This window comes from Lottia gigantea (genome assembly GCF_000327385.1).
Source record: "Lottia gigantea unplaced genomic scaffold LOTGIsca_21, whole genome shotgun sequence".
Taxonomy (NCBI): domain Eukaryota; kingdom Metazoa; phylum Mollusca; class Gastropoda; family Lottiidae; genus Lottia; species Lottia gigantea.
This window is the reverse complement of record NW_008708458.1, coordinates 446,618-463,406: the sequence shown is the minus strand read 5'-3', so window position 1 is coordinate 463,406 and position 16,789 is coordinate 446,618. Positions and strand designations below refer to the sequence as shown.

General features: G+C 31.2%; 3 protein-coding genes across 3 annotated transcripts; 1 reads left to right on the top strand and 2 right to left on the bottom strand.

Moving 5' to 3' along the window:
• On the bottom strand, positions 1–3,716 carry LOTGIDRAFT_73973 (hypothetical protein; the record flags this gene model as incomplete). The annotated part of the gene is made up of 10 exons (XM_009054031.1): positions 1–42; positions 391–454; positions 796–857; positions 1,160–1,228; positions 1,632–1,748; positions 2,094–2,213; positions 2,475–2,572; positions 2,939–2,984; positions 3,352–3,411; positions 3,576–3,716. Coding segments are annotated over 10 exons (819 nt in total), but the record flags the coding sequence as incomplete, so codon positions are not given.
• A 1,611-nt stretch (positions 3,717–5,327) lies between these two features.
• LOTGIDRAFT_115232 (hypothetical protein) lies at positions 5,328–6,002 on the bottom strand (the record flags this gene model as incomplete). Its single annotated transcript, XM_009054080.1, has 2 exons — positions 5,328–5,507; positions 5,901–6,002. The coding sequence occupies 2 exons, from the start codon at positions 6,000–6,002 to the stop codon at positions 5,328–5,330; spliced, it is 282 nt and encodes a 93-aa protein (XP_009052328.1).
• A 1,245-nt stretch (positions 6,003–7,247) lies between these two features.
• On the top strand, positions 7,248–16,403 carry LOTGIDRAFT_231660 (hypothetical protein). Its single transcript, XM_009054079.1, has 18 exons — positions 7,248–7,305; positions 7,835–7,941; positions 8,035–8,381; positions 8,588–8,674; positions 8,830–8,956; positions 9,292–9,362; positions 9,574–9,645; positions 10,020–10,212; positions 10,483–10,571; positions 10,866–11,013; positions 11,408–11,501; positions 11,744–11,871; positions 12,207–12,427; positions 13,582–13,686; positions 14,130–14,279; positions 14,746–14,856; positions 15,224–15,376; positions 15,794–16,403. The coding sequence occupies exons 3-18, from the start codon at positions 8,043–8,045 to the stop codon at positions 15,845–15,847; spliced, it is 2,142 nt and encodes a 713-aa protein (XP_009052327.1). The 5' UTR covers positions 7,248–7,305; positions 7,835–7,941; positions 8,035–8,042; the 3' UTR covers positions 15,848–16,403.
• Positions 16,404–16,789: the final 386 nt, after the last annotated feature.

Genomic DNA, 16,789 nt, shown 5'->3' with positions numbered 1-16,789 from the left:
AATAGCTTCAATCCAACTACGTACTTCTTCTGGGGTATCACACTGTAAGGTAAGCAGCAATTATCAAATAATTATAGAAATTTTCATTCTGACTAATGTAACATAGAAACCATAATAGGAACACTTTTCGATATTAATTGAATATCATTTAAAATACGGCAGAACACTAAATGTCATAAATTATATTCAAACCAAACTTTTCGTGTCTTTTATCTTGAATTAAAAATTGCTCTTGGCGGTATGTCAAAAAATGCTACTGGAATGTGAAATCCATGGTTATATCATGTTTGAAATTAAAGTTGCCTAAAGATCACACTTTGAGAATCTAGTGACTTTTATACTAGAAAATAATAATAACAATTGATTGAATCAATGTATATATATATATACCTGTATGTAAAATATTCGTTTAGCGGTAATCAATTCAAATAAATTGTCTCTGTTTACATTTGAACTGAAATAACAAAATTATAAAATATCAACAATGTTTCAATAATAAACAGAAAGTTAGATAAGTGCTGTAGAAAGTAACAATCAGTGGACCTCATGCTATGCATGGGATAGACCCAAGATTCCCAGGTTAGAACGTATGCATTAAATAAAATAAGACAGCAAAGCATAAAATTAATAAAACATGCCAAATATGGGTACTCAGAGAACAGAACATCATGGCCATATATCAATATATTTCAAAGACAATACAATTGACTAAAATGAATTTTATATTTCATAGTAAAAGTCACTTTCTCTATCTACTGAAGAGTGCATTTCTTATTCAACTATCAATATATTTACCTTGTCGTTTCTTTAGCCTCTAAAATATCATAGGAAGGAATTGTTCGGATGGGAGTTTTGTCCTGAAATAAATATATCTTTTAGCAACTCTGATAAATTAAAAACAGGAACAAATCCATAACGTTAATTACATGTATTTCATTGAGATATTTTATACCTCGATCGTACTTAATATGTCACCTGATAAGCCTAGCCACATGGGTCTGAACTATTAGAATATAATATAACTCTACTAAGTAAATGAAATTTGAGGACCATAAGTGCTTAATGACATCAATTTAAAAATGTTGAGTAATTAGGAGAAAATACATTGAAATTAAACATAAGTAAGGAATGCATGTTTGATATCAGTATTATAACTTACATGTTCTGATCTAAAATATGATAATCCTTCTTCATGGAGAATAAAAAATCTTCTTTTCCAACTCTTTCTCTACAAAAAAAAACCCCAACATAGTTCAATAAGTTTTTCATATAAGAGATATAATTGTCTAAATAAATGTGTATATGCTTTGCTCACTGATAAAACAGAATTTAAGCCATCCATATCACTTTTCAGAAGAAGAATCTGACATTAAGTTTACCTGCAATTCAACAAAAATGTATTGTAGACTGTTGTCACTCAAACTGTTTTTTAGTTTAATTTTAGATAATATGAAGCCTTAACAAAACTGAACTTGATTGACAACACTGTTCTTTAAATGACATCCTTTGCGTTGTAAGTTCTAATCTCAGTCGACATATGGAAGTCCAATGACCTTCAGTAAGCTATCTTCACTCATAATTCCATACAGCTGTAAACAATTCTTATAAAAGTTTGTAATAAGTAGACTTACCACAGCCCCTTGTTTTACACAGAAACCACATTTTAAGCCAATAAAATTATGTTTCGTGGAATCTTCTCTGATTAATTCACTAGAAATGCTGTTTTCTTTTGTACTTGAGCCTGATGTCTTACTCATTGAGCTGGTTGGTGATATTTTACCAGATGATCCTGATTCATCTTCACTCTCAGAATCAGATTCTTCATCTACTGGCTGAAATTATAATAGAATTTAATAATACAACTATTGTTAAAGAAAAAATCAAACTTAAATCAATTTAAAATCGATTTTAGTTATTTTAGTAATCAGATGGAACACCAAAATCATCTTATTCATTGAGGATAGATATTTTTAGTTGAAAGTGGTTGAAAGTAACAAAGTTTTCAACTACTGCTAGAGTTAATGTTTTTTAAGGCAAATTCCAAAACAATTCTAAAACCTAATGATAAAAAACACAAGAGGTTTGGTCCTTACCTGATCTGGTAACTTACAAACAACTCCGCCTGCTATTTCTGTAGTATAACTAGTTTGGCTTAAATCTCCAGCATGCCACTCCATACATCTTTCACGATTCTTTACTTCACTTTTAGGTACCTGAAATATACTAACTAATCTGAAACACCATGGCCCTTAGTGTTAGGAAATACTAGCCATGGCACAAAAATTGATGTCAATCCAACTCACTACAGACTGAGCTGTTCCACTGCCACTGTAATTAATCATTTTCGAAGACTTTGAAATATTCATTTTCCATCTGTTTGGCATATCTTTGGCCTGATCTGCTTAATTTGTAAGCATATTTCAGCGCAATTCAAATATGTAGGGTCAATAAGTTAATTCTTGTGTATAACTTACAGTAATTTTACTGGCATTATTTAAAGCATCAATCCATTTTTCTAAATCTTCATCATCTTCAGCTTGTAAATAATATCTTCTACCTTCGTAATTTATCACTGAAAGATAGAAAAAAGACACAACTCAATATAAACACTGGTTAATGCCCATTAGATTTCACATCATTATTTTTTTTATCAAAAGCAATGCATCGATATAAAGGAAACAATCACAGCCTTTGTATATAGTATGTCATTTTTTTACATTTTCTTTTTTTTGCATATCAAGCACTATCTATTAAGGAATTGAGTTTTAAAATGTCTGCCTGCCTTAAAAATGCTGACAGCTCCTCTATAAAGGGGTCTATATTTTACAATAGATTTAAAAAATCTTTCATTTGTATTTTTAGATTGAGACTAAATATATTTTGTATAAAAATAAATCTTCATCATGCAATATATAAGATGCCATTAGTTAATACTTACCAAAGCAATATGGAACTTTAGGTCTCAGTCTTCTAGCATCACTAACCTATGTAAGGAAATGTTTAAAATTCATTATAGTATATTTGATAATAATAATAAACTTCCTCATCCAAAAATGAGATAACTCAAAAGATAATCGATTCACACACAGTCAAGCTTGTAAACAGCAAGGGGAATGCTTAAGATTGGCTGCTTACAGTAGTGTTTGCATAATGAAGGGCAAGGTTGTATGATATTTTAAGAGATAGACCCAACCTGGTAATCTGATATAAGATATTCCTTACAGTTAATATAATAATATATACATAATAAATACATAATATTTCCTCTTTAAAGTGGATCAAATTACAGAAGTATAAATATCTAATAATGTATAAATTGTTACTGTGAAGCAGAGGCAAAATAAATCTTACCATGGCCACGTAATGGAGATATATTTCACCTTTTGGGGTTTGCCAAGCTGGTGGCAAATTCTGAAATGATAAAAATTTACATATCATATTTGGAAATTAAAAATTGTTTTACATAAAAAGGCTGTTGACTATGTCAATTAGGCTACAGAATAGAGCCAGAAAATGATTTCAGAGGTCAAAATCTACTACTGGCACAAATCATAGATAAGGGGAAAAAAACTTACACTTGGACTGTCCATATAATAGAAGAGCCTTCCATTATTATGATCTAAGATAAAATATCTTCGAGTAAAACTGCCACTGTTTTCAGACTCTTCTATATTAAGGAAACCACACACACGACCTAGTTTATCCTCAAACGGCATTCTGTTGTTACATGGTTACTTTAATCTTATTTTCCTGTAAATTATAGTTTACTGTATACAATAGCTTAGAGCAAATCTAACAGTAAGGAAAAATATCTGAATATAAACCACCTTATCTTGACTAGTCAACCAAAGTAACAATTCATGATCATTTTTCAAAATCTTTACCTAAAGAGGATCTTAAAAGCAAAACTGATGGACCTTGTTCATCTCAGCCTAATATTAATAATGATAATCAATTATTGTTGACTAACATTGTAATGACCTGCAAAAAAACGGCCATCATTAACAAACAACTAGCCTACAAAATTAATTTTAAAAAAAAAATCCTTAAATCGTGTACAGGACCTACAGTTGACATGTCTGTAAGACATATTCAATGTGACGTGTTTTGATAATTTTTTAAGCCTCTCTGATTACTATTTTCTTCCGATTGCCTATCACTACCTAAAAGTAGGCTAAATAAAAAATATAACATAAAAAAAAACTATGTCCCATGGGGGGCATGGGCATAAAGTAAACAAACATAACCTCTTTTTTTTACCAATTTTAGTACCGGTATGAAAAACTGAGCAGAAATGTCGTGAAAATCAAAACAACCTAGCTCTTCTTGGGTCAAAGCATGCACAGCTTAAATATATTCAACTCACATAAACAAGGAATATCACCTTTCAAATTATATTCGAAAAAAATTATAAATGAACAAAATTATTCCCAACTGCGTCCATTTTGTAAAGGGATATAACTCTGTTTAGATTGAAAGTGCACCCCACAGGCATTCGTTTCAATAACATTTTTTTTATATCACTTTCGAACTAAATCCACGATTATATATTATCAAGAGCTTTTGTATTCCACTAGATTCATAATCTTTTATCAAAAATGTGCTAGTATTAAACTAAAGCTTTTGAATGGCCACAGTTGCAGGTCCAAAAGCACACACTGGCTGATTGAACCACGTCCCCCAACCCCGTCCCCCAACCCCAGCTAAAAATGGTGGAGATTATATGTTAAAAAAAATAATTTCCCCTGAGAGGGACCCCAACCCTCTTAAATCCATGTGGATGTTCCAGATCAGATGTTTAAACAGAAGAAAGTTGAGAAAGAATAGGTTAATGCTGCTTTGAAAAAAATGCATGGTTGCCTGTCTTCATTAGCCCAATCAGGTCTAGAGAAGAAAGATGTATAACTCCATTTCATTTCCTGAGCATATGCAGATTTGTTTACGCCTGAACCATCAACACATGCATATTACATATTACAGAGGGAATTTGATGGTCTACCTTTTTCACATTCAAATGAAACAGCCATATTGTTTATTTAATTCAAAACAATATTTATAATCAACAATCAAACAAAAAATATAATTTTAAACAAATTAATCAAGCAAAAACAAATGTTTTTTTTTTTCACTTCAACCTTCACAATAATTGACAAAACTTTGGCTTAGACACAGGCATTGTATGTGGCCGTTCAATAACATAATTATACTCTCAGGAAAGTTTAGATAGTCAAGCAAAGTTGTTACTTCCACATCTGGGGCTGATCCAAAAAATAAACACAACCAGCGTTTTTGAGAATCCAATCTCAGTCAACTTTCAACCTTTTCCATTAATCAAAATCATCACTCTCACTGTTATATTTCAGGAGTTTGATATCAATTTGTAAATGTTGTATCAAATCATGTAAACTAGGTTTAGGCTCTGGTAACATTTGTCGTAGATCTCGGATTGCTTCTTGAGAGACATTTCTCCACTTTTGTATCAATACTTCCAACTTACTCAGATCATTCTGAAAGAGAAATTTAATTTTCATAAGAATATCTATCATAAAACATTAAAATTAATTTGAGACAGACTGAATAAAGGGTAACTTTCATTTGCTGAAAACAATGTACCTTGACTTTTGGCTACATTTGACTTGTAAAATATATTTCACCCTACTTAAATGTATTTGTTATCAAAAATAATAAAGCATTTTTGTTTTAGTCTTTCAAGAGTTAAACACCTCTTATAACAATTGATTACGGCAAGTCTTTTTGTACCTTCTTAAATAATAAATACTCAACCATTGTTAAAGCAATTGACCAGCCGCACGGATAATTCAAAGTACAAATTTACATAGTATATGTATTTATAAAGGATCAACTATATCCAAGCCTGTCTTTTCTTTCTAATGTATTACCTTTTTCCTGTACATTTGGACCATTTTTAATTTTCTCAACTTTTCCTCCTTATCACTGACAGAACTAGAAAGTTTAAGTTTAATTTCATTTAAATTAATCATGGAACTTTTATCTGGAGATGCAAATTTTGATACTGTTTTAGAAACTGGAGTTTTTTGAAGATTTAGTTTGCTCCGTCTTAGTCTAGATTTTTTACTAACTGGAGTGCTGAAAGGGTCCAGGGATTTACACAATGGTGATAACAGGTTTCCAGGGTTTTGTGAGATATTTGTGTGAGATTCTGACACATCCTCTCCATTCTGCAGTAATTTTGTATTGAGTTCAGTGTTTGTGTCAATTTCATCCATACAAATTCTCTTAGCAGTACTAGGCGTTGAACACAATTCACTGTCATTTTCCTCAGGATTTCTTTTAATGGACTTTGTTGGAGTAGAAATTGGTAACTGATCATTTTGAGGACATTTTGTTCGAGCCCTAGAAGGAGAGAGTCTTTTAGGAGTAGTGGTCAACTTTTCACTTTGAGGACATCTTGTTTTAGAGAGAGTAGGGCTCGGTGAAGAATGATATCTACCACATCTTTTCAACCTGTCTTTTAGACTTGAACTAAGCTGAAATACAAGACACAACATTTCATACCTTACACCAATAACACAACCTCTTTAATATTGAGGTCACAATACCTTGCTTATACAGTACATGTAAAATTTGCGAACAGATCATCATCAGTTTCACAATAAAGTTTTTTCCTTTTTAGCAAAATTAAATACCATTCTAAGGTTATGCAGTTACATACTGGCATTAGTCCTACATATTTATATTTCTTAACAGCAATTTAATCTATTGTAATTTAATTTTACATGAGCTTACTGTGTTCTTATAAGGTGGTGAAGCCAGATTATTCATTTCTGGAATGCTTTATGTCATAGTTTCCACCTGAAAAATCAGTAAAACATTCATTATTAGACTCCATAAGCAGAGAAAAACATGCTCAATAGACAAGTTATTTATCATTACAGAATTATTTGTTGTCTGAATATGTCCAAATTATACAAATGCCTGTGGACTACCAAAAAATTGGAGGGAGTTCTGAATAAATATCTTAAAGGCTTAAAAGTAGAATGTAGTAGTGTTGAATCAAACTTACGGACTCAGACAGAACTACTTAAATTACAAAGCCTTTATTTCTTTTGCGGAATAAGCCAGCAAGATCTTTAAAATGTTCTCTGGTCAAAATTGTAGGCTATTTATAGAAACACGGGAAACCCGGGATAGTGCGAGAGATTGCGAGAAGTGAGTTGCAAAGAAGGCGGAATCTTTGAAAATATTATTGTTAAATCGATGGAAATTTAATCATTATTTCGTGGTAAAAATGTGTTATCTCTAAAAATCTAGGATTAGGTAAAGGTGAGTTTAGTCCTCCTGAAAATCTGTTTGATTGGATCGTATGTACTGTCTGACTTGATGGACGTCAACCAAACTAACACAAGTTCTCAAGTCAACAAACTCACTCTGTGCAGTGTCATTTGTAGTGTCAATTAGGCCAGTAAAAAAATACTTGGGCCACTGATTAACTGAGTGCAAAGATTAACTGACATTGATTAAAACCATTGACCATTAAAGCGTGAGTTAGTTTTAAAAATTTTTTATATAATTTTTAGTAGGCTACCGGTATTCTGTTAATCATGTCCTGTGTGAACTGGTGGCTCTGAACATGAACATTTTGAGATAGATCAAGATCATGTAACCTTTAACTAAAATGAGAAGCTGAAAATGTCTACTTCATAACCTATTTCTCTCTTTAATATTTATAGTAGGCCAGTTCATAACTATACATGCTCATGCTTAAAACTTTTATTCCCTACTTCTGGCATGGGATAATCAACTTTTTAACTTTTAAGGATATAAAATAATGGGTTATCCATTTATCTTTCAGAATGTTGCCAAAATCAAGGTTGCTCATTTCATGGAGTATGTCACAAAACTGGTGATTGTAAATGTAGTGGACCCTTTGATTGAGATCCTTTATCGTAGACTTCCATGGTAAATTGACTTTGTTTATCCCTAGACAGAAGTAGGGAATTAGACTTATTCTACCTAGTCTAGTACAAGACTAACTTTTATTTGTCATTTCAGTGAAAACAATGTCTGTTCGGGAACCGTTAACCCCGCTTTCAACCAACAATATGTCAACACCGACATCAAAACGACCTAATACTGCTTCCAAATTTGTGTCTCCATCAACTAGTAGACATGCTCATATTCAGACACCTGTCGGGGTCTTTACTAAAGAACATGATGATGCAGCTGAGAAAAGAGATCGTCGTAGGTCAAGAGTTCTTGAGTTACAGAGGAAAGCTGGTACAGCTGGAGGTAGTCCAATTTCTCCAGCTGACAGACGACGTTCAACACCTTTAAATGGTTTAACAGCCAGTCAACTATCTGATCATTATGCCAGTTGTATTAAACTCTCTACAGAAAATGTAAGATCCATCATTATACTGTGTTTGATTTTTGATTAATGTAAGATCTATCATTATACTTTGTTTGATTTTTTATTTATTTTTTTTGTTCTTGAGATTGAGGTTTGAGGTTATAACTCTGTAACTATGTTGGTTTGAAATTTTGAAATTTGGTTCACTGTACTGGATCAATTGTTAAATAATTATAATCCTGTTTTATATTTCAGAAAATAAATGCTAAGAATGCCTTCGGCCTTCATCTGATTGATTATATGTCAGACTTGTTACAGAAGAAAGGATTGGAAAATTTTCAGGTGAGATGGACTTTTTAATTTGAAAATTATTGTTCAATAGGAAGCACATTTTATGCAACAGAAAAAATTGTTTTCCATGAGATTATTCTTTCAAGGAGATGTCTAAATTTGCAAAGGATTAGATAAAGTATAAAATATATTTTTTATCTTTTCAGGTTGCCAGTACAACATTAGATGCTAGTGCCAAAATTTATGCTGGAAGAGTAGATTTTATTCATTCTGAAACTTATAAAGTATTAACTGGTCTGGGGCGGTCAGAAAAAGACAAAAACAAAGAGGATGGTAAGTGTAACTATCAACAGTAATAATTATAATGTTCTATGATTCTCTTATATGAAATATATCGACAACCACAGAAGTAAAACATTTCTTTCGAGAAATATTTAAACAGGGATGTTATATGGACTAATAAAATGGATGCAGTTTGCTTGACAAATTCAAATTCTATGATGAAATGCAATATATTGAGAATAACAATTACAAAATATTTTCACTGTTTAAATGGCGCTCAATACATCACTTAAGCTTATAGATATAGTATTGAGAATTATCTAAATGTAACAATTCACCCATGCATGGTATTTATCTTTAATAAAAGTTGTTTCAATATTTTATAGATGGAGAGGGAGATGAGAACACTGGTGAAGCTGGAAGTAATGCAGAGGAAGTCAACAAAAAGAAAAGAAAGGTAAGCAACTTGAAATTATCATTAGTAAAATAGATATAAATTAAAATACTATTTTATTGTGAATATACTGTGCACCCATTACTTTCCTAAGAATTCACCATCCTTAACATTGGTTACAATGTTTATTTTTTTTAAATTGAAATATTGAATTTCTTTTGATTGAATGATATGTGCTCTTTAAAGTTCATAATATTTCATCTTTATTTTGTAGGCCAGAAAAAGTCGGACAATTGAGACCAATTTAAAGAATATAAATGTCAATAAATTTGATTTAGAATTTGAGGTAAGGTTCACAACAGTTGAAAGTTCAGATTGCTTTTACTTGTATATATTACATAGTATTACAGGGTATTGAATATTTCCATATCTTAACACATCTTTAGCTTTTTGAAACATGAAACAGTTTCGTACAAAATGATTGATTTATATTTGTCATATAAATTCAGTAATCTAGGAGTAATTTCATGATCTAATTGTTCAGTTAAACTTATAGTTTTGTTCCTTTCGTATAGTGCTCTATCTGAAAACTATATGAAAGAAGCATACGTCACAGTATATGTAGTTTTTTAAACATTGCTATCATTGTACTATTGACTGCATAAATGAATTAGGCCCATTAAGTATATTCTACTATATTCTACACGTTTACTATTTCAGGTAGATCCTATGTTTCAAATAACATCAGCAGCCTTTGATGAAGGAGGAGTCAGTGGACTGTTATTAAATAATTTACAATGTTTTGATGATAGTCAAGAATTAATATTAGATTCCTCTACCCAGGTTTCTATTATAGATGATAGAAATTTACAGCCTAGAGGCTGTCAACCTGTAGACACTGGAGATATAAAAGGTATGTTATATAAGCAAAAAGGCAAAGAATCGAGTGAAACTGAAATACTGTGATATAAAAGCACATTTTTTAAGAATTGTTTCTACTTTGATTTGAATAGTCTTGATGACTGAGAAGGTCATTGACTACATGTCAAATTGTCAAACTCATAGATTATATAAAAAAAAGCCCAATCTGAAGCAGAAAAATTAGACTTCTTTATATTTCCTAATCCAATTTCTCATTGGTCAATCTTTTTTTCTTGGTTTTCATGTTCTTTATTATTTTCAGAATTATTTTCCAAGTTACATATGGAAGAAAAAAGAATCTGTCCTGCATTTGAAGATTTTAGATTTACAGAATGGGATGGCTCTGATACTGTGAGTATTGAATTTTTGCTACTTTTAGATATAATTGGTTATCCCTAGCACCTGCTTGTAATAAAACTCTAACCCTGAGGTATACCTAATACTAATAAAGTAACATCATGATGCATGATTTGCCCTGCTTAACCCATCCTTTTTTTGTTTGTAATCCTTAAATTGAAGTTCAGAATTTTTTGGTTAACCTTTATAGATCAACACCAGCAATAAAGATGTAAACTTAAACTTTCTTTGGTTGTTTCTAAGGCAAGCTCACTCTTCTATACTGAAATGTTTACAATATTATTGTAGAGTTCCATCATACCCAAACCCTCATCAGAACATGTATTTGATGTGAATGCTGAGGTAGAACCAATCCCGGAACCAGATGAAGATAACTACAACAGAGATGTAGATGTTTTATCTTTTACTGGGGGTGATAGTGATGATGAACATCATGGTAAGTCTATTTTATCATATTACTATTTGAAATCAAAACTGGATATAATTTGACAAGCTAAATAAACACCTTATTTTACAAATGAACTCTACCAATCACATATTCAGCAGCCATATTGATAGAAAGTATGCATGTGTGGAGAGTTCAAAAGTAAATTGAGAGTTTTAAATTCATGACTGACACACTATAAATATCCAACATTGTAGATGATTTTATGCAGATTTCATTGAAAAAAAGCAGTAAAGGTTCCAAATGAAACTTTCTATATTGTTAAATTATAGTAACCAAAATGGTAAACAAAATGAATTAAAACAGAAATTTATAGTTGGAATGGACTTTAATTTCCCATTATCAACTTGGAAAGGTTTTTAGATCTATCTTAAATTTTGATTAGGGTTCGATCCTGAATCACAAGAAGAAACTATGTCTCATGTACTAGGTGATAATAATACAGCTAAACTAGTAGAATCAGCTTTCAGAGATTTAACGTAAGTTTTGTCTTTATATTAGTACATTGCTAATCGTGTTTATATTATCAAAAGATATTACAGTTTTAAACACTAAAAAAAAATTATTTTATTAACTGCAACTCTAATCCTAGTTACTTATGTACTTTTAATATCTGCTTAAAAAATTTCATGGAATAAGCCTATGCTTTGAAATCAGCAAGATTCACTGCTGTTAGATCTGATTATTGTTCTGATAATCAATGTTGAATGTCTTGTTGCAGACATGGGTCAGTGGGAAGTTTGATGCAGATTTTAGCCTCAGAACCTTCAGATTACTCCTATTTTGATAAAGCTTTATTAAAATCTTGGGCTGGACCATCACATTGGAAACTTGGACCCTTATCTAAAGGTAAGACAGTATTGTAAGAAGAAGTACTGTTTCATTCACATTTTATATATTGGTAATTTTGACTCAAAAGTCTTACTTAATGAAGATTCATTGTTACATATGAATCATAGTATATAAATGTAGTTTTAATTTATAAATGAGCTGCAGAAAAAATTCTCAACTAATCACTCTTGAGCTTCCTGTCAGACATGTAACATACCAAAATAATGACTGGTAAGTGGTCACTTTTGTGTTTTGTTGGCTTTAATGTCTAATATATATTATTATATGAGTAAGTTATCTCGAGTAATGAAGACTATTCCAGTGAAAAATAAAAGTCATTCTTGTTTTTACAGATCCCAAAAATGTACCCAAGAATCCTAAAGCCAAGAAAGTAGATTATACAATAGATTATGAAGGTGATGTAGATTTAGAGAAACCATTTAGAAAATCTAAAGCTACTACATTAACTAAAGCTACATTAACTAAACATACTAAAACTCAGACTACCCTACCTCAAGATCAACATTATGATGCTGATAAATTATTCAAATTATTTAATAAACCTAAAATTATGGTGAGTTAGTCATTTGATTGATATTTTGCTTGGTTCTGAAAGGCTGAGTTATTAAAGCACATGAACTGATTTTGTAACCAGCCTTGTTACTAAATCTAACATTCATACTTTAAGCTTAAGACGTGTTGAGTTAAATCAAGTAATATACAGTGGTGTAACCTATTTTCGTGGATATAAGGATTCAACACCGTTTTTCGTCAAAGTTAAAAAAACAAAAAAAAAAATTTATGTCTTAGAAGTTTTCTCAGATATTCTACAAAATAATTAAAATTGGTTTATTTCGATTTTCTTTATGAATCCTTCACTTTGACCCATATTTCATGATCAACCAACTCGGCAACGGCGGCAGAATGCGTCACCTATTTTCGTGAACAATGTTTGATCTATAAATAAGTCTAGAAAAACATGTTGTATGGATACCGGGTGGTATAATTAACCTCTCTTAGTATTTATCTTTAATATCAATTCATTATAACTAGTGACAATTCCTTCAAAGAACCATGATTTTAAAAAAAAATAGTGACTGACAAAATAAGATACGTAGCGTGATTTATTGCTAAAAGTCACTGAAACAACATAAGAATATGGTCCACTTTGTGTTTCATAGAAATTTTCTGCTGACATGGAATCCGCTAGTTGATCATGTGATTTCATTTGTTAGAATATATTCCAGCAGACGACACTTGGAATTCCGATTACCGCTTGGGATTATAAGGAAATTTGGCCGATAAAAAATGGTAACGTTTGGTAATAAGTGAAATCTGCCATTTTGTATTTGTCAAAGTATACATTAATACATTTTACCTTCCTTGAAACTACTGAATTCATTCTACTAGCTGATATTGTAGATAAAACCCATGTTTATCAAAACAAGCTAATGCGGAGGTCGCGCAAGGTCGCTCATGTAAATTATTAATCTTTTCCGGAAATCCACGAATAATAGGTTTCCACGAAATTAGGTTACTTGACTGTATATTATAAATTTCTCCGTCATTTTTATTTTGCCAGTGGCATGTTACATTTGTTGTGTTATACATATATTAAATTGGTTGTGTTAACTGACATGGGTTGTTACTGTACATAAACACCCTGAAACACCTTGTAATCTATTTCATGTCAACTGTAACTGAATGTTTTTAAATAAATAATTATAGATCAAGAGACAGACAGCTAGTGATGTTGGTGTAGATGAAGCAGTAGAGAATTATGATTATGATAATGCTAATGATAAAGATAATTACTGTCCTGCTGATGCTGCTGTGGGTACCATTTTCTCATATTTTCATGTTCATAGAAAATTCCAACAATTTCTCTTATTACATATCCAAGTTAATTACATTAATGAAATATTTCCACTGTTAAGGTACAATTATAGAGCAATATAGTTATGTTTGTGGGTTGATAGCTTTTTTGGGCAACTGCTCGTTGTTATTTAGGATATACCCAAAAACATTGGATTCATGTTGGCTTGTCAACTTTTGGGTAGTTCATATCTTTATATAACTAAAACAGTATCTTTTTATGTTGCAAGTCGAAAAAAGATACTTCAATCCCTTCAGGTCTTTGTGTGGTAAGTCTGCATAATTTGTATCACAATGGAAGAAAAACATCTCTGATCAAATGAATACATAGTGTTAAACTGGAGAACTTTTTCCAGAAAGAGGAGCACAGTTTTCTTATTTTTATTGACTGTTTGATTCAGGATGATGATGATGATGATGACCAAGGGTTCAACTTTACGGCTGCCTGTGGTGATGATAGTCAGGAAATGACTCAGAATCCTTCATTACAAGACACATTATTTGATGGTACAGTTCTAGCAGGAGATAAGTTATTAGCCCAACCATATAAGGTATAAATGATGTTCATTATACAATAATGAAATATTTTCACTGTTAAATTTGTTCATCGTGTATAAAAACTAAATATTTTGGTCCTAATCATTGCTGTTAATGGTTTGAATTATGTCATATTAGGTATAACTGACATTGAATTAAATAGAGAATATAATACTTTTGTGCTATAAACAGAAATGTATTATTTTTGACATTGAAAAGTGGGACGCAATTGGTTTGAATTGAGTCATTTTCAGACTTTTCGAGTGAAATGGCTTAGAAATATGTCTTATTCTTATTATTTGAAGTATTAAGTGCAGATAAATAGTTTGAATAACATGTCAAAATAATATAATGGACTACATGTATATGGAGTCTTCAAGAGATAAGGTGCATCAATTCCCATAGTCCAACACACAAGTGTTAAGATTATATTTGTTCTAACATGGCGGATCATACTGATTCAACTTCTATGTATTACAGGTAGCTAAAATTGATATTGGCTATGCTAAAACAGCTAAGAAATTAGATGTAAGAAGATTAAAGGGCTCTATGTGGAAATTATTAACCAAAAAAGAAGAAGAAGCCCCTGTGGTGAGTATATAGCTCTATTGGACTTTTTCATTCTGCTGTGCAATGAGGGAAATTTTTGCCAGGACAGCAGCAGTAGCCTACTTTTTGATATCCAATTGTCGAGGATCTTTAACGTGCAAAGCCTGTAGCACACAGGGCCTTGGATTATTGTTCCAATGACTGGAATTTTTTCTCCATGTCAGCTCCTCCGCTCTGCATTACTGACAGGGGGAAACAGGGTTGAAAAATCCGAAGGTATTATCTCGACCCATGCCTGAATTGAACCCAAGGACTTCAGGGTATCAATGCTCAAAACCAGTTTAACCAGAATAACATTTTGTTTTTAAAATGTGTATTCATGTTGTGAAAAATGATTTGTTTTTATCAGCAAGAAGAAGAGAGTGAAAATATAACTATGAATACATCCTGGTCTTTCCAATCATTATTAGAACAATTACCAGAGAAAGTTTCCACAAACACTGCCAAGAATCTCAGCGTTCCTATTGCCTTTGTGTGTTTACTGCATTTAGCTAATGAAAAGGTATGTTTGTCTCAAATTATATTTTTATATGCTAGAATTAAGATGTGTTATTGCTGGCTCTTGTCCAATTGCATTCCTTGTAAGCATGATAGTTAGTCAAAATACAATGTCAGCTTGTAATTATACTTTAAACTTTTTAATGTGATGAGTTGGGTTTGATTTAGTCATAATATCACTTGTATCAAAGCATAAATTATCACTCAATATAATGGTGTCTGCACAGCATTATGCCGACTTGTCAATTTATGGTGACAAATATTTTCTCTGATTAACATGTGGGAATATGTATCTCTATATTAACATTTATAAGGTATGTGCTAACTGTAAAGAAGTTAAAACAAGAGCTTCATGATTTTTATGTTTCAAAAAGTAAAGCAAGAGCTATGAGTGTAGTGTTTTATAATTTGTATATTTCAGACATTGAAGATAACAGGAGAAGAGTTAAAAGATTTAGTTATATGTAAAGATTGATGATGATGAAAGGAAGATTGTTGTTATTGTTGTTTATTGTAGATCTCTTATCATTCATCATGTTTTTATACTCAAAGTGCTCAAAACATTACAATCAAACACATTACCCAGTACCCATTGGATATCCACAAGTCCCAAAGCTATTTGGACAGCTTTTAGACAGCCTTTAGTACCCATTTACACACCAAGTGCAGTGAAAAGATAATACTTCAACTATACTTTAAAGAGCATTGAAAATCAAGGTATATAAGAGAGGTTTGTTCTCAGTGAACAGTATATAGACTGTATGTCAGTTGTACTAAAATTATACATTAGGAACTTAGTCAGTAATCAAAGGTTATAAAAGATGATATTTGCATCAATATGCAAACTTTCTTTGTTGAAATTTAAATATGAAATTATAATTGTTTTGTAGTGTGTATATTGTATATGAAATGGTTTTATCTTTTAATATTACGCACTTATAGATGAAGACAAAGCAATTTATTCTACAATTTATGATACAAAACATTTCACAGTAGGTACAATCCCAATGTGTCAAATGCTTGCTTGATTTAAACGAATGACCCTGCATTAAAGTTTCTGAGATTTTAGTACAAAATTTCAGTTTTATTTACATTTGGTGATTAAAATAGCTGAAAAGGATACTACCTTTACGGACATAGAATTTAAAGTATCAAACTTGGTCAACAAGTATATATATATTCATCAGTTGGACTTACCAGATGCCATGACTAAAGAATAGAATCTCTATATATCCATTATCCATTATATCCATTAAACTTAATTACTGAAACAAGCCTCTAAGCATGTTTCAAAATTACTTAGTGTAATGAATTATTTAGTTATATGGATTTTTGGATTATAGAGATATAATTTCGTATCGTTATGGCACCAGCCAAACTCCACTGGTGAACAAAAATTCATTTTTACAAAGTTTTA

Excerpts from the sequence above, each read along its gene's own strand:
- LOTGIDRAFT_231660 (XM_009054079.1), top strand. The coding sequence starts at position 8,043 with ATGTCTGTTCGGGAACCGTTAACCCCGCTTTCAACCAACAATATGTCA. Across the intron at positions 9,646-10,019 it reads AATTTGATTTAGAATTTGAG|GTAGATCCTATGTTTCAAAT; the intron begins GTAAGGTTCACA and ends TTACTATTTCAG. Across the intron at positions 14,857-15,223 it reads AAGAAGAAGAAGCCCCTGTG|CAAGAAGAAGAGAGTGAAAA; the intron begins GTGAGTATATAG and ends TGTTTTTATCAG.